Source organism: Dasypus novemcinctus, chromosome 3 (genome assembly GCF_030445035.2).
Source record: "Dasypus novemcinctus isolate mDasNov1 chromosome 3, mDasNov1.1.hap2, whole genome shotgun sequence".
NCBI lineage: Eukaryota > Metazoa > Chordata > Mammalia > Cingulata > Dasypodidae > Dasypus > Dasypus novemcinctus.
Window position 1 is genome coordinate 78,045,525 of NC_080675.1, and position 27,232 is coordinate 78,072,756.

At 38.2% G+C, this 27,232-nt stretch overlaps 1 protein-coding gene across 4 annotated transcripts in view; it reads left to right on the forward strand.

The window, feature by feature from the left end:
• The window catches only part of SLC25A21 (solute carrier family 25 member 21), a 560,688-nt gene that overhangs the window by 467,508 nt on the left and 65,948 nt on the right, over positions 1–27,232 (forward strand). For 2 of the 4 annotated variants that reach the window (XM_004465782.5, XM_071213973.1), the window contains exon 4: positions 20,400–20,466. In XM_004465782.5, coding sequence (XP_004465839.1) covers positions 20,400–20,466 — 67 coding nt within the window. Of the gene's footprint in view, positions 1–4,093; positions 4,389–7,389; positions 7,476–20,399; positions 20,467–27,232 lie in introns of those variants that run through there. The other 2 variants (XM_071213972.1, XM_071213971.1) reach the window with 2 other exon arrangements.

A 27,232-nucleotide genomic window follows, 5' to 3' on the forward strand; every position in this document is an offset into this window, starting at 1 on the left:
CTTAAAATCTCCTCACTGGATTATAGATTGAAAATCATCTGGGGAGCCCTATGAACCACGTAATGTTTCTCGCTTTGCATCTTCAATTATGCATCTTTGATTTAGCTGACAGATGTGAAGCAGTGTGCATAGCCAGGCAATCCCCTGGTGACCACACATGTGTAGAGGGAGGCTGCAGAGCACCGTCTTCCAGCTCCATCTGGCACCAGCTTCCAGTCTCTCAGAACCTTTCTTCTCTATCCACCTTCCCTCAGCACCACCCCCCCTCTCCTCCCCACAGGCTCTGGCATGGATCGGATGGACACACCTACTTTTACTCAATCCCCTCTCCCCCTTGGAGGGACTCCCAAGGCAAATGGGAACGATGTGCTGAAGGACCACCCCTTTTATTATGGGATGGCACCACCTCAGCATTCCATCAAACTTTTCAGTGTAGAAAGCAGACCAAATTCTTGCTCTATCCCAAGCTAGAGCTGCCAGACCCATATAGAGAAACATCTGGCTGGACAGTTGGAAGCACTTGACTCTGCCATGCAGGAAATCCACTTCAGCCCTGAATCCCAGGCTCTCATTTGCCGTCCTGGTAGAGATGCCAAACCTGCTAAATAGAATCCACCTAGCCCCCAGGAGGAGAGGCAGAGCTCTGCAGGCTTCACCAGGAATGTTGGCTGGTGGCTCCCATGCAACCCCATGGGAGTACGGGTCACATAGGGACCAATGATTGCTGCTTCAGGGCACTGACAGAGATGGAGGGGAAAAACCACCATGTATTTGAGCATGTGTATGTGCTCACACGCGGCTGCTTGCGTCATGCTTGTGTGGTTCATAGAAATGTTCTATGCACAGAATGCCACTTTTTAAATACATGTTGGGTTTTTCATGGTGGTATTAATGGTGAATCCTTCTCAGGTATCACACTTTGCTTTCCTATCTATGAGTAGGGAACCTCATGCCTATGTCTGGATGAAAACCATTGGATGTCAGATTTTCTGAAGTGTAGTCAGTTAGATTTGTTCTCATTCATTATTATTTATTATGAACAGGCTTATAGTTTAGACCATGAATTTGGGGTTTTTCAAGGGCTAGGAAAGTCTTTATTTCCCTTTTATCTTCATTTTAGGATTGTAGATAGTAGTTTATATTATTTTAATTTAAAATATTTTATTTCCCTACATTATTTCCCCAGCACCTATGATTTTCATGATAACAGTAATGATTATGGAATGTTATTAGTTTTTTTCAAATTCCATTTTCTCACCCCGTGGCTCACACATTGTGTTATTGGCATTTAAATGTATTTCTATAAACATTCTTGAACTCTGTAGGAAGGCATACAAAGAATAAGTACATAATTAAGATCTTGGCTATTAACATGAACCTTTCCTTATATTATCATTCTCTCTCTCTCTCTCCCTCTTTTCTCTTTGGGCACTGTCTTTCTCATATTCCACACTAACACCTTATATCATTCTGGAAATTATTTCAAGTGTCCACAATATGTATTTTGTATGATGTGGTGCAGTGGACACAGACTATGGACTTGAGGATCAGAGGGGCCTGGGTTTCAAACATGTCTCAGTTACTTCATAACTGTGGATGTGGATGTTACTTAGACACCAGGAGTCTGTTTCCATGTCTGTAAACAAAGATGAAATAAGATAATGTATGTTAAGCAACCCTCATTAATCTTATTTCCCTCCCTTTCTTCCCTTCAATGTATTAAGAACATATTTATCCTTGCCCACCACTCTTGCCTTCTATCATACCCTGAATGAAGTGGAAGAACAGTAGGTTTGCAACAACCATTTGTCTCACACACAACAGCATGGTGTCCATGAAACAGTGCTGAATTGGTCTTTTTCTACATGAATAAGAAGTAGAACATTTAGAAAAAGAAGCAATTGTCTTGCTCTAATGTGCCCGAATCAGGCTCCACTAATGGTGGATTTTGATCTGGGGACTCCAAGGTGGATTGATGAGAGGTCTGGGGTGCTATCATGTGAAGAGAAATTTGAATAGAGACATCAGAGTGCTCAACAACTGTGTTCAAATAGTTTGTAATTCCTTAAGAGAACTGGAATTATACTAATTCTACATTGCCTACTGAGTAGAATCAGATGAGAATCACCTGAAAATGGAGCCAGGCTCAAGGTAGGAGGGGCTTTCCAGAGACCCAGGTTCAAATGGGCACCCTGAAGGGTGCAGGATGCCAACATCTGGAGATATTCAGGCAGGACTGGATGACCACTTGATGGGGACATTGTAGAGAGAAACAAAGCTTTAGAGAAGAGGACTAAAGGACCCTGAAGTGGGAAGCTGATTTGGCCCAACGGATAGTGTCCACCTACCACATGGGAGGTTCAGGGTTCAAACCCAGGGCCTCCTGACCCGTGTGATGAGCTGGCCCATAAGCAGTGCTGATGCACGCAAGGAGCACTGTGCCACGCAGGGGTGTCCCCCCTGTAGGGGAGCCCCACGTGCAAGGAGTGTGCTCCATAAGGAGAGCCGCCCAGCATGAAAAAAAGTGCAGCCTACCCAGGAGTGGCACCGACACATGGAGAGCTGATGAAGCAAGATGATGCAACAAAAAGAGACACAGATTCCCGGTGCTGATGACAAGAATATAAGTGGACACAGAAGAACACACAATGAATGGACGGGGGGGGGGGGAGGGGGGAGTGGGGGGGGGCGGGGTGCGGTAAGAGAATTATATTTTTTAAAAATTTTTAAAAAAAAGACCCTGAAATTCCCTCCCTAGTCCAGAGATGCTGTGATTCTATAATTCTGTACTTAATATTGACTTTGCTTCCACTGGGCCTAAACAAATGATTGGTTTTAAATCTTCAGTGCTATAACAGTATATAACTACCACACATTAAATTCTCTACAGAAAGAAAAGTGGATCTAAAGAGCATGAAATATTTTTAGAACTAATTTTTAGAACATTCCAAGACTGCCTTGGAAATCATGGTTTCTCCATCCTCCTTTCATGAAGAACAAAGCAAAAGCTTATAAACAGATGCCTGGGATTGATTCTCTCAAGACATAGTGACTTTTTCCCTAAAACTCTCCATTTTAAATTTTCTCTCCACTTCAAAAGATTATATCTCTTCTAAATACAAATCCTCTTAACTCAAGAGATACCTTCTCAGTGAGGCCTTCGCTGGAGACCTGATCTGAACCAGTAACCTCTTTGCATCCCCCATAGCAAGCAGTTACTCTCCTGTCTTATTTTCCTTATAATAGTTTACTCTTTGGCATCATTTTACTCTTTCATTTGTTACCTGTTCATTGCCTGGCTCCCCCACCAAGACATAGGCATGTGGAATATTTCTGGCCCATAGCAGATATTCAGTTGCTTGTTGAATGAATGGATGGAAGAATTTACTGAAGAGAAAAGTTCACATTCTAAATATCGAATCCAAATTATTCTGTCAGGTGTTCAATTTTTTGCCAAAGATAAGTAAATGGAACCTTTCCATTATTCTGGATTCCTTGAAAAATTGGAGCTAAGTACGCCCTTCCTGCCTCAGGGAGAAAGTACACAGATAAATAAAATATTGTGGCTGGATCTCTCTAGCTTATGGGCTTGAAATTAATGAAATCCCAGTATTTGCTATTTAGATGACCAAACTAGATGTACTACTGGAAATGAATACCAGGTACCTAGTAGGTACTCAGGATACACTTGCTGATAAATGAGTGGTCCTGAAAACAGTAACTAAAAATAAACTCTTTGTAAGGTATTTGGAACTCACTGGGATGAAAGAGCCCCAGACAGTAGCTTTCATGGGAAGTATAAATACCAAAACTAGCATGCAATTCACAGGGCTTTTTTTTCCTTCAAATAAGTAATATTAAGTAATAATTTTAGGAGCTAAATACGTAGCCAGACTCCCAGTGCAGTGTTGCTTCTTTAAAAAGCAACCACCTGCAGAACAGCAGAGAAGCCTGACTTCTTTGTTGGTTCATTCCCTAAAGCATAAGGAAAGTATTTTCCTACATTCTTCAGCTCAAACAGCCAGAGGTGTGGTCCTGCTTGCTTCACAGCAGGGGCTACTTCCTGTCGTACCTGTTCTGCAAAGGGCACAACTGTTGGCAGAATGAGAGAAAAGCGCCCTCATTTCAGTTTTGTGCTTGTGTTTAAACAGTGAAAACACAGTCTTTATCAACCAAGATTTCTGCTAGTCTTGATAGACAAAATTGAATGGAATATTAATCTTTTTTAAGAAGCTGTAGTCAAGACAGCCATCTGTTTTAGAGTGTTTCGGGGTTGTTCCTAAATAAACAGAAGAGGAAAACAAGAAGTAGCCCTCAGAGGAACAGGCCAGCCAGCCAGCGAATGTTGGAGGGATGTGGCATGGCTCCTCATTCAGTGGTGACGACTGGTAAGACATTCTAGCTTTGTGGTCTTGGGGGCCAGAGGTGGCCTTGTCGAGCAGGGAGCACACCTGAAATTAGCAGTCCCAGGTTCAGAAAAGTGAGGATACTCTAGATTAGAAAGCTGAGGTTAGTGGGATGGTGTCATGAAGTTGCTGGGGCACAAACTGTGATCCTGGTGCAGCCCTGTCCTGGCCTGCTTCCTCACAGATAGACATCTGGGTAAGAACATCCCCTGGTCAATAACCCCCTAAGGGAGTAGTTTTTTTATGTTTTCCAGTGTGTGGTTCTTGGATCTTCTGCCTCAGAATTAGGGATGATGTTAAAAATGCAAATTCCTATACTTCATCTCACACCTCCGAATAAGTAGCTCTGGAGTACACCCAAGAATCCTATTTATTAGGGGGGAAAATCTCTCTCAAAAGTCCCCTCAAGTTTTGTTGGTTAGGATTAAGTTGTATGTTCGTGCCTAAACCAATTGCTAGCCAGAAGAAAAAGACTAGGTGACAAAACCAATCATGTCAGGGCTGGAGAGTGTACCCTTTCGCTGAGCACATGGCCTGAAGGATGGGAACACTAGAATTAAGTTCTGCCAGCATGGAAAAGGGATGAGGGGGATTGGGTGGGCAAACATGGTGTTTACTACCACAACTGGGTATCTAGTAAGCACACATTGAGTGTAGGCTTCTTCTATTGCCATTTATTGAGGTTCACCAGATCAAATGCCCCAGACTCTCTTCACTAAGAGCTTTTTTATGGCTCCAAAGGAACCAGAAATAATTGACATTTGGTAGGAAAGTGAAATAGACTGATCTTGGGATAGTCAAAATGCCAGATAAAGCCTTCAGATTCGAGTCAGTGGGAATGTATTTATTCTGTCATTCAACAAATATTTACTGAGCACCTATTATGTGTCAGGCCCTGTGTTCAGCCCTGGGGATACATCAGTAAGTAAAATAGATCCAAGCCTCTGTCATTTTCTCATGAAGCTGACATCCTAATGGAAGCAAGAGAGAGTAAATAAAATAAGCAGATAATCTATAAAGTATGCTTGAAGGGAATATATTCCATGGAGGAAAATAAAGCAGGGAGGAAAGATAAGAGTACTCAGGTGGAAGTGTTAAGATTTTAAACACAGAGGTGAGGTTAAGCCTCACTGAAAGGGTAACATTTGTGCAAAGACTTGAAGGAGGTGAGTAGAGAGCTGTGGGGTATGTGGAGAAGAGGCTCCCAAGCGAGGTACCTTAGTGTAAAGTCCCTACACTGGGAATGTTCCTGAGTCAGTGAATAGGAAGAAAGCCTGAGGGCCTGGAGGGGAATGAAACTAGGGAAGAGTAGTGGAAACTGAGGTGAAAGGTGTAAGGTGGTAGAATGGGAACAGATTGTCTGGGGTCTTTGAAGGGTGCTCAGTTCTGCTGTGAGGGGGATGGGAAGACACTAGAAGATTGGGAGCAGAGGAGTGACATGATCCACCTTTTATTTTAATCATACCATGCGGGCACTGCTTTGAGAATAGACTGTAGGGAAACCCATTAGGACGCTATTACAGTGATTCAAGCAAGATAGGATCAGAGCTGAGGCCAGGGTAATAGAGATGAATAAGAAAATGTGAGGACTCAAGGACAAGTCCAAAGTTTCTGGCCTGAGTAACTGGAAAGATGGAGCTGCCATTAACTGAGCTGGGTACTACTGTGGCAAGAGCAAGTATGTAGAGAAAGAATCAGGGGTTCATTTTATGCATGTTAATTTTGAGATGCCTAGTGGACATTCAAGTGAGGTGACTCAAGGTATAATCATGTAAATAATACAACATTATTCAGTTAAAAATATGCAAGTCATTCAGACTCTTGCTATGGATACTGAGTCAATGTCTCTATATGGGTCCATCTGCATATATAGAACTTGGATGAAATGGAGATGTACATTGGAGAATTATCAGCATGCACATGATAATTGAAGTCATAGGACTCTATGCAACCACCAGTGAGAGATAGAAGATGTCCAGAAAATAAGTCCTAGATTGTTTTCTGCACTGTTTTTCAAGTGTCTTAGGTTCTTAGTTTATCCAACTTGTAGTTTTCTAGGACCCTGACTAAAGGAGCTAGGTAGGAAAATAGTTTACCCTTAATTATTTGTTGGTAATAATGTAGAATGAAGGAAACATTTTTTCAAAGTGTTATGGAAGACTGTGCACATCCAAAAACCCATAATGTACAGATAGACTTTGAATCATTATATGCAGTTAAAAAACTCAGGCACTTTAAAAACAGATGCAGGGGACTGTGGATGACAAAAAAGAGGGGGCTACAATCCCTGTCTCAGCTGTTTCTCCCTTCAAAAGCAGAAATTTTAGCCCCTCCTAGAGACCAAGCAGAGCCTGAAGCAGAGACCTTCTGCCTGTACTAGAAACTGTCATGAAAGAAACAATAGAGCCAGAAGGTAGAATGCAGTTTCCAAATGGACTTGTCCCTGACTCCCTCCCTGGGAACATGGAAGTCAAAGCATAATGTTCAAGAGCTGAGATTTTGGAGTCAGGTAAATCTGTGTTCTAATCTCAGCTCCACCACTTACTAGCTGTATGACTAGTAGGCAAATTGCTTACCTTCTCTGAGTCTCTGTATCCTTGTCTATAAAATGGAGAGAATGGTATCTATTTCATGTAAAAATTTGAGTGGGATAATTATTGTAAAGCATTTAGCACAATGATTGCTACCATTATTTCTAGTTTCCCTCAATAATCCCAATTCAGTTAGCAGTCCAAGACGTTATAATACTATTCCTTTGGGGACTAAATTAGTGAACTGAAGGTCTGCTAGACAAAACTAATTTGTAACCTACAACATGCTCTGGTTGTTGAGCTGCATTTAACTCTGGTACCACTAGGGGGCACCTCAAGAAATTAATTGAATTAAAGACTATAGTAACTGGTGGCTGTAAAGAGTTAACAAACTTCCAAATGTGACTTACACATTGGGAGTAGCCTGTTCTGTACTATTAGGATTCTTAACATCTTTGGCCTCAAACATGTATGAATTGGTTGTAGCAGAATTCCACAACAGGGTGTGCACTCCTGAGGCACTGGGTCACCTGCTCAGGTAAGGTTCCATTCTTGAAGGACAGCTCTGCATTCTTGGGCTTTCTACCTCAGCTGCAGTCTTATTAATTGTCAGTTTAATTAATTATTAAACTATTAATTAAATCAGGCAACTTGAAATAATGTACTAAACCATTTCCATCAGCACTTGTGTAGAGAGCTAGCATAGAAAATCATCCTTAGCCCAGCTGTAATGCTTTGGAATTAATTTGCTCCCCTTCAATGACAAGGGTTTGCCATATTGGATAAACAACTAGCACATGGCTGAGCCAGAATTCAAGCCCAAGGAGTGTGGCTCTAGAGCCCACACATGTGCCCACTCCACCATATTATACTGCCTTTACTGACTGTGACATTGAATTAATATTAAATATAAGCAGGCAGTGATAAAGAACAGGAGTGGCCATCATCTCTGCTCTCAAGCAATTTATAACCTGGATTAAATATGATAATCATGTAAATAATACCACACTATTCAGTTAAAAATATGCAAGCCATTCAGACTATTATTATGGATGCTGAGTCATATGTGGCCATATGGGTCTATCCACATGTATATGTACGTACATATAAGTATACACTTTTGTTTATATACATTCAATATGATTTTATCTGAGTGTCCACTATGTGCCAGGCACATAATGTGGATGAAAGGCAACACTTGGTCAAGTAATGCAGGGAGGTACGATATCAAGATTTTATCTACCATCTCAGAGGAGGCTGCTTAGAGAAGTTAAGGTCTTAGTTGATTTGGGGACAATGGGACTACTGTATCAACATTTGACCCTAGAAAAGAGTATTTATCCAAATGCTTTGTATAAGGGATATTGAAAGAATGAGCTAGTGAATGACTGAATGGTAGTTATTTCTTGAAGGGGAAGGACAAAAATCAGGACCAGAGAAGGAAAGTAAAAGGGGACTGAAGAGAGAATGGAGCAACTAGAATTCCCTCAGCAGGGTTTCTTTGGCAGAGCTCACTGGCAAAAGACTTTTGACTTCACAATCGGGTAGTCGTCTTCCCTGGCTTTCAGTCCCAGCCCAAGAAACAGAGTTTTGTTTTGTTTTTGGAGTCCTTTTTCCTCCTGCGCTTGAGTGCCATGCGCTTGAGTGCAACACTGCTCTTGATTGATTCCCATTTCTGTGTAATTGTGTTCATCTTTATAAACCAGGTAATCTGCTGTCACTGAAAATTAATACACTTATCATGTAGTCAGTTACAAATAAGACTTTTTACTTAGCAGACTTATGGAGCAATAAAGATCCACATTTTACCAATATTATTTACCAGTGTAGTTGCTTCTCAAATATCTTTTTCCCATTTTCTTAGCGTTTTCCATCAGGGTTTCTGCTTCTTATATCACATTAATGTCTTCTGTGGACTGGACTGCCAGACATGTTTAGTGCATCAGATACCCTGCCAACTTTCCAGGGAATGGAGCCATAGACCTATCTCCTAAATGACACTGACAGCTACACTAATTTTTTGTATCTTAGAAAATAAAGTTTTAGTTTATTTTAGACATATCAGCAATGTTTAATCGTCCTGGTAAAAATCATGTTGAAAGTTCAGTTAAAAGTGTGTGTTCAGGAAAACATGAAGAATGCTTTCACACAGCATATAATGAAAGTGGTATTGTTTGGGGATAGCAAACATATCCAGTGGTCATAAGAAGAAAATTAATGCAGTGAATTCTCAATAAAGAATAATAGTAATTCTATTGTTTGTGCCTAAAGACCTGATATGAATCCAGAAGGGAAAGGTTTTGTCTATGAATGTAAGCTAACGCATTCCCTATGTTGCACTTCCTTGGAGTTCATTTGCCGCTTTTACAAGGAGAATCTGCATCATATACTCTTTTTGAGCTGTTTTTCTCCCCCTTTGAAAGATACGTAGTTTTCCCTCTATCCTCTGCCTAAATGAAAATGGCCCAAGATGCATTCAATTTTGTGAACTTCAGATTACAAATTCTACATAATTCAAATAACAGAGCCATGAAACCCCACTTCATTGGGAGCCTGTGAACCGCTGAGACTTGTGGAGTGTAAGTGATGTCTGAATAATGCTCTAAAGGTGTAGTGTCAGGGCTAGAATTCTGCCCTGGGACAAGCGAGCCAGTGAGCAATGGGAGCTGTGCATTCAGAATCCAGGGTTGAGTGCGGCCCTCATTGTTTTAATTATAGAGCCATACTATGTGGATAAGAAACTTGGATTTGAAAGCAGCAGAAGAAAGAGAATATTGTATGCCTTCAATCAGCTTTGTATTAGGAGACTCTTAAAGGGAAAATTATGTGAAAGAAAGAAGGAAGAAAACAACAAACTAACAAGATCCCTATTTCAATATAATTTGGAGAAAATGACTGATTTGGGTTGGTCATGTTGCCAGAACAGATGACTCAAGGCTTCCAAACAAGAAATGGAAATCAGGAGGATGCCTGAAGCCTAAAAGAAGAACAAATTGTGAAGATATGATTGACTATAAGGCTTCAAAATCAACTTTACCAAAGATGAGCTTGGATCATTGCCCAGAAAGGAACTGAATGGTGATGTTCATTTAGGTCCTGACTGTTGAAACAAAATAAAATGTAGTAATTGTGCTCTGTTAGGTACACAGACATGTTAATGCTTTCCAATTTCCCCAACTGGGGATCTGATGTCCCTTTCCCTGTCGCTCCTATTTCATGCTTCACCGGTGAGTATTATTGCTGCTCAGGACGCTTGCTGAATGCCAGGTTTTGGGCAGAGTGGGACTCAGGTGAAAGCATCCTTCTCATGCTGTGCATGAGCAAGCTGCAGGGTGGCTTTGAAAATGGGTTTTCAGCTTGGAAATTATTTCTTTAACTGGTCTTTTTAGGGTAGGATAATGTGTATATCTCTCCTGGCATTTCCAGTGTGACGGTCCCTGGACTTGGATTCTGACTGTCAGCGCTTCACTTCTGACAACCAGGGGGAGTCCCAGTTTCCACAGGCGACAGATTTGTACATTTTTTTCCTCTCTTCAGCAGGAAGGTATTTCCTTCATGGTTTCCTCATACTCATTTTCTCATTAATTTATCCATTGAGTCTTATGATAACTTTTCTACAATAAACAAAGGATTGACACCCTCTAAAGGTCAGCTGTGACGTGGCTCCAATGCTTCTTTTCTCCAAGAGAACAGCCCATGTTGCTGCTTCTTACACCAAAGACTTATACTAAGTCCAGCAACTTAGAAAGTTTTCCAGCCTGCTTGTTGGAGCAGTCCAACTCTATGGTACAAATGATTTTCAAACCAGTATTTTCTACATATTAAATTATAAAAATAACAGCAAAACCAACAAAGGGATAACTCAGATGGAGCACGATTTTCCCACTCAGTTTTGGTTTCTTTACTGAGACAAACATTGAGAATGTTAAGTTCTCCCCTGTCTACCCTCTTTTTACCACAAAGCCTTCAGATTGCAGTAGTTAACTTAAAGCAAGTAACTTTTGTTTCCACCTATCCAAACGGACTAAAGATGTTGTCAGCTATGAGATGTTTAATTAAGGATCTGTCTGGTCTCTATGGATATCTAAAATTTGGGCCTTAAAACTGGGTAACCTAAAATTGGAGCTTATTAATGGGAGACAGCAGGAAAGCTTCTGGGAAGGTTTGACTTTCTGTAACACCAAAGCTGGACACATGCTAGAGCTCACAGGAAATTCCACATTTCCTTGCTTCCATGCAATCAGCATCTTTTCCTTGGTTGTTATATGACCTTGGAGTCATCCATATGTTAAATAGTTTCGCACTTAAAAAATGGGGGTGGGGGGAAATGAGGGGTAAAATTATTTTGTAGGCTTTGGCACAAATCTGTATTTCAAATAAGCTGTGTGTGAGCTGTGTCTTTGAGAAGAACACATGCAATGTAGTTTTTGATCTTCATTTTATAGATGTACATAAGTATTACAAGACCTCATTTTGATTATACAATTAAAAACAAATGTGATCCAATATTGTAGCACTCTGTGTCTACTAACGTTTCTGAGCAATAATTCTCATTAATATATTAACCATCATGATTTAATGGCATGGGAGACTTGGTACCCCATTCTCATATTTACTGTACCACTTTGGTTTGCTGGCGTCTGCAAGCTCTATCCGAGGTATGGAGTTCTCTCACAGGAAATCATACTAATGAGATAGTGGTTTAAAGCCTGATGCCCTGTGAGAAAGGATCTAAAACTGTTTTTAAAAATTGTCCTCACAAACTCTGTCTAAATGCTTTCCTTAACATTTAACAATTATCTTCAAAATAATTATGACTTCAGGATTAAAATATAAGACTTTTTTAGAAATGGGGATGCTAAAGAATATTTGTATCAGAACATTTTTGGCTGTGGGTTAACAGAAGATATAATCAAAAGCAGTTCAAGTAGTTAAATACTAATAATAAATAATAATTTCACATAACCAGAAATCTGGAGGCAGGATGCCAGGATTGGTTAGTTCAGTAGCCAAACAATCTAACAATGTCAAGGCGCAAGTCCTATCCATCTTTCTGCTCAGCCATCCATAGCATGTGGGCAATGATGTCTCATTTGGCTGCAGCCTACAGACATCTTATGCAGCTAGGACAATATCTAGCAAAGAGGGACTTTTCTTTTCAAGTGCTCTGTTTCTTTAGGAGGGAAATCTGAGACTTCCAACAGACTTCTCCGCTGGTCCCAGGGACTTGGTTTGGGTCATATATCCATATCTAACCCTGTCACTAGCAAGGAAATGAGACAGCCAGGATGAACTTCAGCAACATTGCTTCACCCCCTGGGCTCCTCCCAGAGTTCAGGATGTTAAGCACCTGCATCAAACCAGGATTCTGCCCCCTATGAACAAGATAGAATTTTGGGAGGTGTATCTCTATTCGGTTAGCAACTCACAGTGCTCTCTACCAACTCTTTAGATAATAGTTTTTATTTTTAATATTTAATATCAATATTTCAGTATGTTATATTACTGAAGTAAGCATTTTCTTTCTATCACACTGACAGAACTATACTGGTATGCCTCTTACCACATTCTGATCCAACTAGAAAATATTTTATCAACACTCTTAAAGCTTTCACAAAAATTATATTGTTCAGTAACCCAATCTTTCAGTTATTCAGCTAGTGTTCCACCTTATGGTAAAATAGAATTGAATGGAAATGGGAATAGAGATCTGGTTTTTAATTGCCTTTTATGCCTTCTCCTAAAATAAGAAATGACAAAATATTATTGCAACAGAAAAGTTTATTAGAAATAGCTTTATTTCAAGAAAAACTGTAATACCGTATCTCCCAGTGATCAAGAACATGGACAATGGAGATGAAAGAACTTGATTTGATTCGCTGTACCCCATCAGGCAGTGATGTGACATTAGTCCTAACCTGAAAAATGAAGAAAATAATCATATCTCATTCAAAGGATTGTTGTGAGAATTGAGCGAGATTGGTATATGTACATATCCCTATACACATTTATTCTTATGAGAGGGGCTAGTACATAAGCATTCAATAAGTGTTGAGCACTTTTACTCATAATAGTAACAAAATGCCATATACATCCAAGTTAACATTTTCCCACACAGGATAATTGTAAACAAACTCATAACTTTTAGAAGTAACAACTTTGAGAAACAAGACATAGTTCATGCTACAATTTTATGAGAGATGTTGCATTGGTTTTCGTGCCTCTTTCAAAGATTTCTCCATTTTGTTTGATGTGGGTAAAAACATCAAACCAAACTAGAGCTCTAGCTCTCTGTCAGTAGTAAGCACGGTTACATAAATGTTTAAAATCACACTTTCTATTAGACTGAATTAAAAAAACAACAGAGGACTAAAAGTGTTAGAGAGAATGTGGAGGAAAAGGAACACTTATCCACTGCTGGTGGGGATGTAGAATGGTACAGTCACTGTGGAGGACAGTTTGGCCATTCCTCAGGAAGTTAACTATAGAACTGCAATATGATCCAACAATCCCACTGCTGGGTATATACCCAGAATTGAAAGCAGGGACATGAACAGATGTGTGCACACCAGTGTTCATAGGAGCATTATTCTCTATTGCCAAAAGTAGGAAGTGACCCAAATGCCTTTCAACAAAGGAATGGGTAAGCAAATTATAGTATATACATGCAATGCAATATTACTCAGCTGTAAAAAGGAAAGCAGTATTAACACATGGCATAATATGGATGACTCTTGAAGACCTTATGTTGAGTGAAGTCAGTCAGTCACTGAAGGACAAATATTGCATGACCTCACTGGTGTGACTTAAGCAAATTGAGCAGACTCACAGAGCTAGAGTCTGGAAGATAGGTTAACAGGCAGGAGACAGAAAGGGAGTAGATGGTGGTGAGTCGATGCCCACATGGGCAAAATCTATGATAAGACGAAAGGGTGTGGATGGGCATGAGAGTGGTGCAGTTATGTGATTGGTTCAGTGTTGCTGGTCTGTAAGGAGAAGTGGTTTGGGGGTGTTGGGTTGGACTGTTAATGAAACTGGGAGGAGAATTGGAGGGAGGAGAGGTGAACTCTGGGGATTTGAAGATCTGTGGTTAAAACTGCAACAGTGGGAATGTTCTTTTGGCAAATATGACAGGGGAGGATTTCTGATACAGGGCCTCGGGTTTGGAGGGATATGTGGGATAGGGCATACCTGGGGCATGCTTCTGTGGAATATGTAAGTGCTCACCTTGTCATAGTGTGTTATCTCAGTGGTAGGAGACCCACACAATAAGGAAGAAAATATTAAACTCCCATCCTTGGGAGTCCTGCTGTGTTCTCAATTAAAGGGACAAGAATGTCTCAAGAATGTAGGCATACCTAATAAAAGAAAACAGTCTAGTATGTCAAGCCCTCAGTATTATTGCAAGTAACCATGAATCTTATTCTTCAAAAATTGAATCTTAGTGGTTTCCATAAGTTCTGAGGGGAGGGGAGAAAAAATTGAATAGATGGAACAAAGGGCATTTTAGGGCATTAAAGAATTTGTTCTTCATGATCTTGCAATAACAGATACAGGCCATTTTAAATTTTGTCAAAACTTATAAATGTGTTTGGTACAAAATGTAAACCATAATGTAAACCACTGACTAATGTTAGTAACAATGCTTCAATATTTGTACATCAATTGTAACAAATATACTGTCTGCATATAAAATGTTACTAATATAGGAGAGTGGAAACAGGGGAGGGCATTGTATATATGGGAATCCCCTATATTTTCTATGTGACTTTTCTGTAATCTAAAGCTTCTTTGAAGATAAAATGAAAAAAATGAGACACTGGAGGAGCATATGGAAGAAATTGTCACTGTACATACAAGATAACAGATCTTATAGTGATGAAAGACAGTGTATTAAAATTTTTTATTTTATTTCAAATTTTTTAATTTTTATATTTTATTTATTTTTTAAATTATTATTTTATGTTCTTATTAATTTTACTTAGTTATATATTTTTTTGCTTCATTTTTGGAGAAGTTTTGGATCACAAGAGGGTCACAACTGTGGCAGGGGAGGATCACTGGTGCCAGATATCAGTGATGGGGGATGTGTGGGGAGGGGTGTACCTGGGGCATGCCTCAAGGCCTGTGAATATGTTCAAGTGTTCATGGAGCATTGTCTTGATGGGTGGAGACCCACACAATAACCAAAACAATATTGAATTCCCATCCTGGGAAGTCCTGCTACATTCTCTAATAGGATGGCAAGAATCCCCTGAGTACATGGGCAGTGCATAGTGAAGGAAGACAGGTCATTATGCTAGGTCCTTGTTATTGATGATTGTATTTATGAACCTTTTCTTGTGAAATTGAAGCCTAGCCTAGTATTTTGTGTGGCCTGAAAGTTACCTCCCAAAAGCCTACTTGTTGTTCAAATATGGCCTCTCTCTAAGCCAAACTCAGCATGTAAACACACTACCTCCTTTCCCCCACCCCACACCAGCATGGGACATGACTCCCAGGGATGAGCCTCCCTGACACAGAGAGATTATTACCAAGTGCCAACAGGCAACACATCCGGAGAAGACCTTGACCAAAAAGGGGAAATATTAAATACAAATAAGTTTTTATGGCTAAGAGATTTCAAAGTGAGTTGGGAGGTCATTCCATAGGTTACACTTATGCATGTCTCAGAAGGATCTCATTGACTGCCACAGTAAATAGTGCCTCAAACAGTGGGGCTCCTGAGGGTTCTAGAGACATCTAGACATTATAAGCAGGACAGACAATCTCAGGAATTCAACCTTTCTTTGAAATTTATGCTCACCAGTGTAACAGAGTCAGGCTCATTTATAGTTTCCCTACACATAACTGACTCTTCCCCTTTTACCTGAACCTGTAATTAGCACTATACTTGTTAAATGTATGTCTGAAAGACTTAAATCTTTGGTCTGTTCATGTGCCATTTAAGCCATGGATCTCAGCAGAGCTGCAACACCTACTCGCCAGTTCATTGGACTCACCCAGGACAATTGACAAGGAGATGATGATTGACAATGACCAGCCCAAGGAACAGAGAGTGTCTGCACCTGCAATCAAGATAGTTCCATCCCTCTGCCCCATGGGATCTAAGCCTCTTCTCAATTAGAAATAGAGTGGGCATCACCATCCCAAAATCCTTAAGACTGAAGAATGAACAATGGGCTAAAGTAGACTTATTATTATTCTATTATAAATTTATATTATTATTCTAGCAATGGAAGAACTTTTATCATTAATATAAAGGCAGTGGCCACCAGAGGATTTGAGGGGAAGGAGTGGGAAGAATAGGTATAACATGGGGGCAATTTTGGGACATTGGAGTTGTCCTGAATGACATTGCAATGACAGATATAAGCCATTATCCATTTTGTCATAATCTATAAAATTGTGTGGAGCAGAGTGTAAACTTATGTAAACTATAGTCTACAGATAGTAGCAATGCTTCAATATTGTGTTCATCAATTGTAACAAACATACTACACTAATGAAAAATGTTAATGGGAAAAAGTGTGAGAGGGGGAGGGGCTGGGGAATATGGGAATCCCCTATATTTTTATGCATTTACATAATCTAAAGCTTCTTTTAAAATAATTAAATAAATAAACAAACAGGATTACATGAAGGCAGAAAAAGTTGGCAAAATGAACAGTTTATATGAATATAAGCATCAGTTCTTTAGCAGAAAAGAAAATTAATCTCCCTTATAAAACATTACAATTCCTTTTTGTATTTTAGAATCTGTATATCATAATTTGAAATAGAAAAACATTCAATAATTATCTAATTAAGTCAGAAAAATCGTTCATTGGCTTGAGTTCTTCTTGCCTGCATTCTCTTACTGGCTTCTTGGTATGTGATACTTCTGATTGGTTCCAGGGCCGATCTTAACTGACAAAAGGCTCTTCAGTGAGAAGACAGGGCAAAGAAGCCCTGTAGTGGCCATGTAGGTTGTAAAGGCCATGAGGTTTACTTTATGTATCCAGGACTCTGAGTTGTAAATAATAAACCCAACTCAAACCTATTTAATTTTTTTAAAAAAAAACACAGATTTATTAGAAATGTTATTGAGTATCTCATAGACTGAAAGGCAAAGTGAAATAACAATATTCAGGAAGGGTAAAGATGTTAAGTAGTCTTTAAAACCACTTGAACCAGGGTCACAAACAGCACCACGACATCTCCATCTTGCTCTGTGTTTCCTTAAATGGTGACTTCCTTCTTTTAACACTGCAAATTGGCTTTCTCCAAATGACTATAAACATGGCTACTGATGGTGTCCTAGCTTTATATCTTAAACTTTTAATCACACAAAGCAAGACTGACTTTTTCAGTTCCACTTCCAAATACTGGAGAAAAATCTCTGAGAGGTCCAGCTTGGATCAGATGCACACCCATCGACAAATTAAACAGAGCAAAGAGGTAAAATATTCTCTAGATCCATTGGGGTAAGGTGTCCAATCAACTGCTGCCTGTAGAAGTATCATATGGTACTAACAAGTTGATTCTAGCGGTTTTGAAGAAAACTGGGTGGTAGAAGTTCTCAGAAGAAAGGGTGCTAGCCTGACCATTCCATAGACGTCATAATTGCATGGATATACTGTGAGAATCCATGAAAACAATGCCAAGAAATAGATGGTTTAAGCTTTCTATTTGCCAGCAAAGGCTGCCTATAGTCCCTGAGAATTTCCAGTTAAAACTTTTCATTCACTATTGAGAAAACTCAGAATGGTGAAATGAGAGGGGATGGAATGATTGTCCATGAAAGTAGCAAGCAGAGGGAAGGGAAGAAGGGAGCATCAAGGAAGCATCACCAACATGAAGCAGAAGGATTCACACTGAATCCTTATGGTTCTCCAGCTGCCTCTCTTCTCCCTTCAGCCTTATACTTTTCTTTAATATCTTCTCCCATCACTTTTAAAATGAGGACCTTCTGTGTTACTTACAAGACTTCAGTCCTCTTCCAGAGAACCAGTGCTATACTTTAGGCAAATTTTGAAGTAAGGTAAAGGTCATTTCTTCCAAGAGAACTTGCTCGTGTCTTCTTGTTCTTTTTCTTAAAATAACAAAATCTGAGTGTTGGAAAGACCAACCTTGGGGACCTTCAAATCCATCCATTGCTGTTACACATCCCATCTCTAGCCCCCATGACAAATGACCATCCACACTGCTTGACCATGTAATGTAAAGGGGAATTTCACCACTTTTCAGGAGAGCCCATTCTTATCTTTAGATAGCTCTATTAGAATTCCTTCCTTGTATTAATACTGGGCCAAAAATATATCTTTCTTTGTTGCTTTCACCTGTTGGAAAGGCTCTGGGGAAATTACCCTAAAGAACTTCAGATGTGAAAAGCAGTCCTATTTTCAGAGAGCTAACAATTTAGGAGCTGTAAGACAAACTCTTTACTTGCCTCACTGAAGGGTGTGATGTAAGCTGGTGAATCCAAGGAAGAGAAAGAGAATACCATGCTGGGTTGGGTAGCACAGTTATTAGTCTGAATGAGCTCTAACTTTCTTGTTCCAGGGGCACAGATGGAAGGGGAACCCACTTTAAGGAAGTCAGAGTGAAGTGTGGGGAATCAATGGGAGAGGTTCCATCCCTATGTTAAACGGCTGTCCTAAATTAGGGATAGGTTCTTTCTCTTCTTAGCCACTACGGGCTTATCAGAAAAACTGAGTGCTTCAGAAAATAATGATAATATTCTCTACAGTTATACATTTTCAGGTTTAAAATGAGGGTGTTGCGAGCTAGAACAGATGCACGTCACAATTGCAGGGTGGTAAGAATGTGGAGAAGCATGAGAAAAATACACCTGGAGTGACCAGTGGACTGTAGTTAACAGCAATACGGTAATAATCATGCATATATGCCAAAAGCGTGCTGTATTGATAATGGGAGACTATGGAAAAAGTATGCGAAATGTATGCTATGGACCATGGTTAGTGGTAATGGTCTGACAAAATTATCTCATAATCTGTAACAAATGTTCCACCATGGTGTGTTGTGTTAATAGAGGGGTGTTGCATAGGAATTCTACACACACGCATGATTGTTTTGTAAGCTCACAATATCTGTAATAAAAATATACTTAAAGAAATATTAATATACCAAAAGTAAGATACTTTGGTTAGTGGTAATATTTTGAGGATGCTCTTTCATCATTAGTTTAAAATGTTTCACAACAATGTGAAGTACTGGTGGTAGAGTGAGGTATGAGAGACCTGTATGATGTTACGTATATTTGTTTTTTAAGTTTTTTAAGTTCATAACTACTACTATATATTTATTGTGTATGTATGTTAATGTCTGAATGATATACTTCAATAAACTTTTTTTTTAATTCCCCCTTCTTGCGACTTGCTTCTTGTCTGCTCTCTGTGTCCATTCGCTGTGTGCTCTTCTGTGTTTTTACTTGTCTCCCTTTTTTGTTTCGTCACCTTGCTGAGTTAGCACTCTGTGGCACTTGCGGGCCAGGTGGCCCTCCATGGTGCCCTGGCTGGCGGTTTTCCACAGCATGCGGGCGAGCCTGCCTTCACAAGGAGGCCCTGGGACGTGAACCCAGGGCCTCCCATATGGTAGACAGGAGCCCAACTGATTGAGCCACAGCCGCTTCCCTCAATAAACTTTTTTAAAATGAGGGTGTTACATGTATACAAAAATCCAGGGTACAGAAATTTGAAATTTTGCATCCTATAATTTAATAAGAAATAAGTGACAGCTTTTATAAATCTTGTCGTAGCACATACGGTCATTCTTATCGTTGCGTAAAAATTTCTGAATGTGTGACCAGGGGTCCCTCAACATTTGCAACACAAGCTGCCTCTATGCCCTGTGGATCACCTATAGGAAAGGGAGTTTGGCAGTTCCTCTGTCAGCAATATATATTTACAGCCAATCCTCCCTGATGGCTGGAAGCACTGGTAACCATTGCCAGAGTGTGTTCATTTCTTTGTGTTAATAAAGCTAAAATTTAGTATTTCATCACCTTGTGAGCCTCAGAAAGTTTCAGTCTAATGGGCTCAGGTGTAACCCTAACCTCATTTTGGTTACCACAAGGGAACATATACAAGATTGTAAATAGTTTGAAGCTACCTTTCACACAACTGAGAAAAAAATCAAGATTTCTTAGAGTGAGGAGGATCAACTTCATCTTTAATGTACAGCTCATGGTCATGTTTAACAACAGTAAGTTTAGCAATGGTAAGAGATTCCTGTCTTAATATCATTTATTCATCTTCTGAATATCATAATGCTGATAAATGTAGAGTTCATAATCTTTCCACCTCAAAATTAAAATGAAGGAAACCTTCATGATTAGTGTGGGACACTAAATAATTGAGAATACTTTAGGATTAGTTGCTTTATCTCTAAACAAAGACAGAATTACCTGTTTCCCAATTACCTCATTTAATTTATATGAAAATCTTTTATTACTGTACAGGTTGTTTGGTTTCTACAAGGGAATTCTGCCACCCATCTTGGCTGAAACACCAAAAAGAGCTGTGAAGGTAAGCATTGAATGTCTTCCCACCAAGTGAAAATAGACTGTAGAAACAGTTTCAGCATTAAAATATCTCACAACAAATTGTGAGACATAATTGTGGATGAAACATGACACTAAGAATTTTAATTCATAAATTTAGCATCATTTTTATTGTAATTAGATGTATTAATCTCTTCAAAATCTTTATGAATTTGTGAATTTTTTTTTCTGGTAAGGCAATCTCTAATGAGGAGATTACACAAAAAGCATAGTAGTGAACGAAATTCATGTAATTACACTGTATCAGTCACAAAATACGTTGGACCTTCTCTCAAACAATTCAGAAATTTTCCTTTGGAACAATAATTGTTAAAGAAAGATGGATGGAAGGAAAAGAGAAGAGAGAGGAAATGTAGAAAAACCTTTCTTCCCAAATCATTCCCAATATCAAATGAGCAGAGTCATGTAATACACTATATTTCATTGTATATGGTTGTTGTATAACACATTTATTTGCGTGCTAACTTCATATTATCCCTCAATCTCTTTTGTTAAAATCCTCTATTGTGGATCTTACAAAATTATTGCTTCCACTACTCTGATTTCAACCTTTTAACCACACACCTGGGGAGGTTCAAATATTGCTTGTTCCAGTCTCTGGATAGGAACACAGAGATCTGGCAGGACATCCAGTGGAGAATAAACTGAATCTGATCACTTTTTTTGGTATGTCCTCTCGGACAAAAGAACTCTTACTAGTACTGACAGTGACTCTTACCAGTGTTGCTTCCCTCCCCTATACTAGTGAAAACATCAAATACAGCTTTGTCTTTCTATAACAATGATAACAAAACTTAGATTAAAAGATGTCTTTTCCAACTAATAACATAATGTTTTTTTTCACATGCATCATTCAATTTGTAGTCCCAATATTCCTGAAAGACAAGAAGAGGCAACTTATATACTTTATTTACTTAGCAGGTTAAGATTGTAACTGAGTTTAAAAATTATGATAAAATAATCAACATAAATATACATACACAAAAACCAAACTTTTATATTATATCAAAGTGCTAATTTAGTAGGATTAATTTAGGTCTAGAATTCAGAAAACAAAGCTTTAAAACATATTTTACAAATTCACCTTCTTTGCTGTTATTGTTTTTGTGATTTTATTTTATTACTTCAATACAAATTTCATTATAGCAATCTGAATCACAGCAGAGAATCTGGAAAAAGTTCACTAAAGTGCACAAAAGGGCTGAATTGAATTATGAAATGGCTTCACTTGATAAAAGATTGCCTAAGTAAACAGAGGGGAGTTCCTGTTCAAAAGGAAAGTCACTTTGTCTCCTTGGAATAATATATTCAGTTGTTCAGTGTTTTACATGTGTAAATAAAGTAAATTATAATTAAAGTTTTTCCTGGAATATTTTTCCTTAATATTACATATTGGAGACAATTTAAACTTTAAAAGGATTAAGACTTATCAACGTTAAAGTCATATTTTTTTTTAAAAGTTGAGCTTTACAAAACTGGGTTAGTCTCTACTTATAAAAAGGCAATGCTCCCTGCCAGAACAATGGTTAACAGATGAACTTTTGGGCAACTGGATATGGTGTATGTGTCCCAGACATCTCATTTCAAATAAATTTTACCTTAAAATTATTGAGACATATGGTAAGTACTTTGGCTTTTTAAGTAAAACTTGGAGTTAAGTGTATCTTTGCCAGATGGACAGCACTGGTTTTTCAACACAATTTATGAAAACATTCATTTTATAGATATTTATCTTGGGATTTGTGAGGAAAGCAATCACCTGATTGTAACGATTTCATACATCATAAAATGCTTCACTGTATGTCATTAAAGTTTACTTCAGAAAAAATTTCAGAGAATATGTGTGTGTGTGTGTGTGTATCTTCCTTGGTACTAACACTTCAGTTACATTTGTTACCATAATCAGAAACAGACAATTTTAAGTTTTTCTGCACTTATTCTTTGAAATGAAATTCATCAGAATAATAGCAAGGTTCACCAATGTAAAATAAATGACTTTCCCTTTCACAAATTAATACAGAATTAGTACTACAGTTAGCAAAACAGAATGAAGGCTTCGTAAAGACACCAGCTAGTCCCTCAGAGATGGGAGTGACAATGTTCCAGTTTCTAGCATCTAGTCTCGAGCTTTACAGGTCCAGAAGCACTCTTTTTCCATGTTCGGAGACTCAATGACTGCCTAATACTAACCACACTCATGAGAGATTATTAATTGCCAAGGCTATTTGTTCATCACTGTATCCCTACGCTTATTATAGGGTCTGCACATGGCAGATGTTGAATTACTATTAGATAAATGAATGAAAAATATGGAGAGAAAAAATGGAAAGAAAATGTATTAATTTATACAGGAGACATTACAGTCCTAGAATAATATGGACTAAGCATCAAAGAAGAGGCTTAACATAAAGTCAGTCAATAATAAATCCCTAGGCAAGAGAGAGAAATTGACCTTCAGAGTAAACTCATCAAGATAATCAGATGCCTAGATATCAGCAAAAAATTACAAGCCATACTAAGAAACAGGAAGATATAGCCCAATCAAGGGAACAAATTAAAACTTCAGAGGAGAGGAGAGCTCAGTCTGTGGTGAAAACGTGTCCCAGGCATGTGAGCTATTGAGCCCAGGGTGGCTCTGGAAGCCATGGCCTTTACCCTGTACTCACTGCTGCAGGTTGCCCTGCTCTGTATCAATGCCATCCCTGTACTGCATGAGGAGCACTTCCTCAAGAACATTGGCTGGAGAACAGCCCAAGGAATTGGTGGATTTGGAGAGGAGCAAGAATTAAATCTCAGCTAATGAACCTGATTTGATCTGTAAGAACCATGAAGACAGTGCCATTGATAATAGTAAACTTAATTGCAATTGTATTACTTTCATTATTTGGGTGAAGATCCATGGGGGAAATGGAGACCTGGAGGAAAAAATGCAAGCAGCAGTTATTATTTCAGTCATTATTGGAATATAGTTATGTTAGCTAGCCAATGTTGCTCTTGACAAATGTAAAGTTGACAATAAAATAAGAGTTCCTATATCTGATTTTTTAAAATATTGCACTTGTAATTTCACTACAAAAAGATCAGATTAATACAATAGAGGCAGTAACTATTCAGATGTGAAATACATTTGATTGCTGACTGTTAATAATAATCCATGCTGTGGTAAAGATTGTTAAAAAGGAACAAGACTGTCATATCTATGGGTATAGAGACTTTTCTCTTTCTCATTTCTCAGTAATTGTTTCCCCCCAAATTTTTGACATTTCTTATGCCTTAGCTATGATGTGAGAGTGATTATCCCCCTAAATAAATGCTAAAGGATTTTAAAAACTGTTACACATAAGATATTAAATAGGTAATTTTTAATGTTTTGATTAAATAATTTGGCTATAAGTTATCTCAAGTATGGAAAAGTTAAGTTTATAGTAACAATTGAGGAGCAGTACTCTCTAATTTCAGGGAGAATTCTAATTTTGTAAGTCAGTCACATGATTTTTTTTTGTTTTAAGTTCTTTCATGCACTTAACATTTTTATTTGCCTGACCATATATTCATTGGTAGAAATATCTGTGTAGAAAAATCTCTGCCCTTTTTACAATGGTAATTTTTTAAAATCAGTATAATTGTAAGTCTGGAAGAGAGGTCCTGAACAAAGAAAATTAAACTATACTACATAAAAAGACTAAGTTCATTGTAAAGGATTTACTGCCAGGAAAAAACGTTTCTATTTTCTTAGTGGAAACATTAAGGTATGTGAGTTTAATTCTTCATTCTGTCTGACCATAGAATATTTATGCTGGATAAGCTGTTTTGTTTGGTTTTGGTTTTATGCCTTAGACCATCTTGTGGGGTTATTTGCTCATCCCACAATATGATTTTGTGCAAAAATGTTTAAAAAAAAAAAACTTCAGAGATGACACAGAATTTGGAACAACTTATCAAAGAAGTACAAACAAATCTAAATCAATTCAAGGAGATGAAGGAAAATATGGCTAAAAAGATAAAGGATATTAAAAAGACAATGTGTGCTCATAAAGAAGTGTTTGAAAGCATAAAAAGAAAACTAACAGAAAATATGGGGCACAATAAAAGAGACTAAAATGCACTAGAGACATACAACAGCAGATTTGAACAGGCAGAAGAAAGAATCAATGAACTAGAAGACAGAGCAATCAAAATCTTACAGAACAGATAAAGAAAAGAATTTTAAAAATTAGCAAGAGTCTCAGGGATTTGAGTGACAGTATAAAGCATACAAACATATGAGTCATGGGTGTGCCAGAGGAAGAAGTGAAGGGGAAAGGGAAAGAAAGAATGTTCGAGGAAATAATGGCTGAAAATTTCCCAACTCCTATGAAAGAGATTAATATATATATCCAAGGAGTGCAGCATACTCCAAACAGAATAAATCTTAATAGAACTACACATACTAATCAGAATGTCAAATGTGAAAGATAGAGAGAATTCTGAAAGCAGTGAGAGAAAAGCAACTTGTTTCACACAAGGGATCAGCAATATAACTAAATACCAATTTCTCATCACAAATGAAGACAGGAAGACAGTGGTATGATATATTTAACATACTGAAAAGAGAAAAACTGCAAGCCAAAAATTCTTTATCCAGCAAAACTGAACTTCAAAAATGACAGAGTTTAAAATATTCATAGGTAAACAGAAACTGAGAGAGTTTCATCAACAAGAGACCTGCCCTACAAAAAAACACTAAAGGGTTGAAAGGAAAAGACAGAGAGAGGAGCTTTGTGTTGTGTGAAGAAGTGAAGATCATCAGTAAGGATAACTAAAATTGGTTCACAATTGCCAAAAGTTGCAAACAAGCCAGGTGTCCATCAACCAATTAATGGGTAAACACACTGTGGTGCCTTTACACAATGGAATATTATACAGCTATAAGAAGAAAAGAAGTCGTAAAGTATATGACAACATGGATAAACCTGGAGGACATTATGTTGAGCAAAGCAAGCCAGACACAAAAGGACAAATACTGTATGATTGTGCTACTATGAACCAAATATATTGTGTAACATATTGTACAATAAAATTTTTTATATGTATACAGTACATTTAATTGAGAAATGTATGTTTTAGTCAATTGTTTTCTTTTTATTTTTTAATTATTGGTTATATTTTCAATTATTAAATGTACAAAATAAGGTTTTAAAAAATTATTTTAAAAAAGGATAACTATAAGGGTAAAAAGAGAAACAAGAAAGAAGAAATGACATATAAAAATCAAGAGATAAAATGGCTGGAGTAAGCACTGCCTTTACAGCAATAACACTGAAGGTTAATAGTTTAAACTCCCCAATCAAAGGGCACAGATTCACTGAATGAATAAAAAAGCACAATCTAATATCAGACAAAGTAGATTTTAAATGCAAAACTGTTATAAGAGACAAAGAAGGACACTATATACTAATAAAAGGGACAATCTACCAAGAAGAAATACTATTTATGCACCTAACCATGATGCCCCAAAATACATGAGGCAACACTGGCAAAACTGAAGAATAAAAAGTTGTCACTACAATAATAGTTGGAGACTTTAATATACCACTGTCATCATAAATAGAAAATATAGACAAGGGATCAATGAGAAAACAGAGAATTTCAATAATATGATAAATGAACTAGATCTATCAGACCTATACAGAACATTTCACCCCAAAACACCAGAATATACATTCTTCTCAAGTGCATGTGGATCATTCTCCAAGACTGACCACATGTTGAGTGACAAAACAAGTCTCAATGCAGGTAAAATGATTGAAATTATACAAAGCCTTCAGCTCCTACACTTTGATTTATTGGACTTACCCCACTCAGCTAACATGGAGTTGAAGAAGGTCAACCACCACACCATGGAGCCTAAAGTGTCTACAACTGAAAGCAGGAGGAGTGCATCCAGTATCCATATGGAATCTAAGCCCCCACTTGACATAGATGTGCAATGGACACAACTAATCCAGTGTCCACAGAGAAAATGTGGAATGGGTGTGGGAAGGGTAGCCATGGTGGCTGCTGGGTTTGGGGAATGGGAGGAAGAGATAAGATGTGGAGCCGGTTTCGGGACGTTGAGATGTCCTGGGTGGTGCTTCACGGACAATTACGGGACATTGTAGATCCCCCCAGGGCCCACTGGATGGAATGTGGGAGAGTGTGGGCTATGATGTGGACCATTGATTATGGGGTGCAGTGATGCTCAGAAATGTACTTACCAGGTGCAATGGATGTGTCACGATGATGGGAGGGAGTGTTGCTGTGGGGGGAGTGGGGGGTGGGGGCGGTGGGGTTAAATGGGACCTCATATTTTTTTAATGTAATTTTTAAAAATAAATAAATAGTTAAAAAAAAAGAAATCATACAAAGCATTTTTTCTGACTATAATGGAACAAATGTGGAAATCAATAACAGGCAGAGAAGTGGAAAATTCACAAATATATGGAAGTTAAACAAGGTATTCTTAAACAATCAATGAGTCAAAGAAGAAATTGCAAAGGAAATCAGTAAATATCTTGATGAATGAAAATGAGAACACAAAATATCAAAAAATTATGGGATGCTTGAAGTCAGAGCTAAGAGGGAAATTTATAGCTCTAAATGTTTACATTAAAAATAACAAAGTGCTAAAATGAAGAGCCCAAACTACACACCTGGAAGAACTCAAAATAGAACAGCAAACTAATCCCAAAGCAAGCAGAAGGAAAGAAATA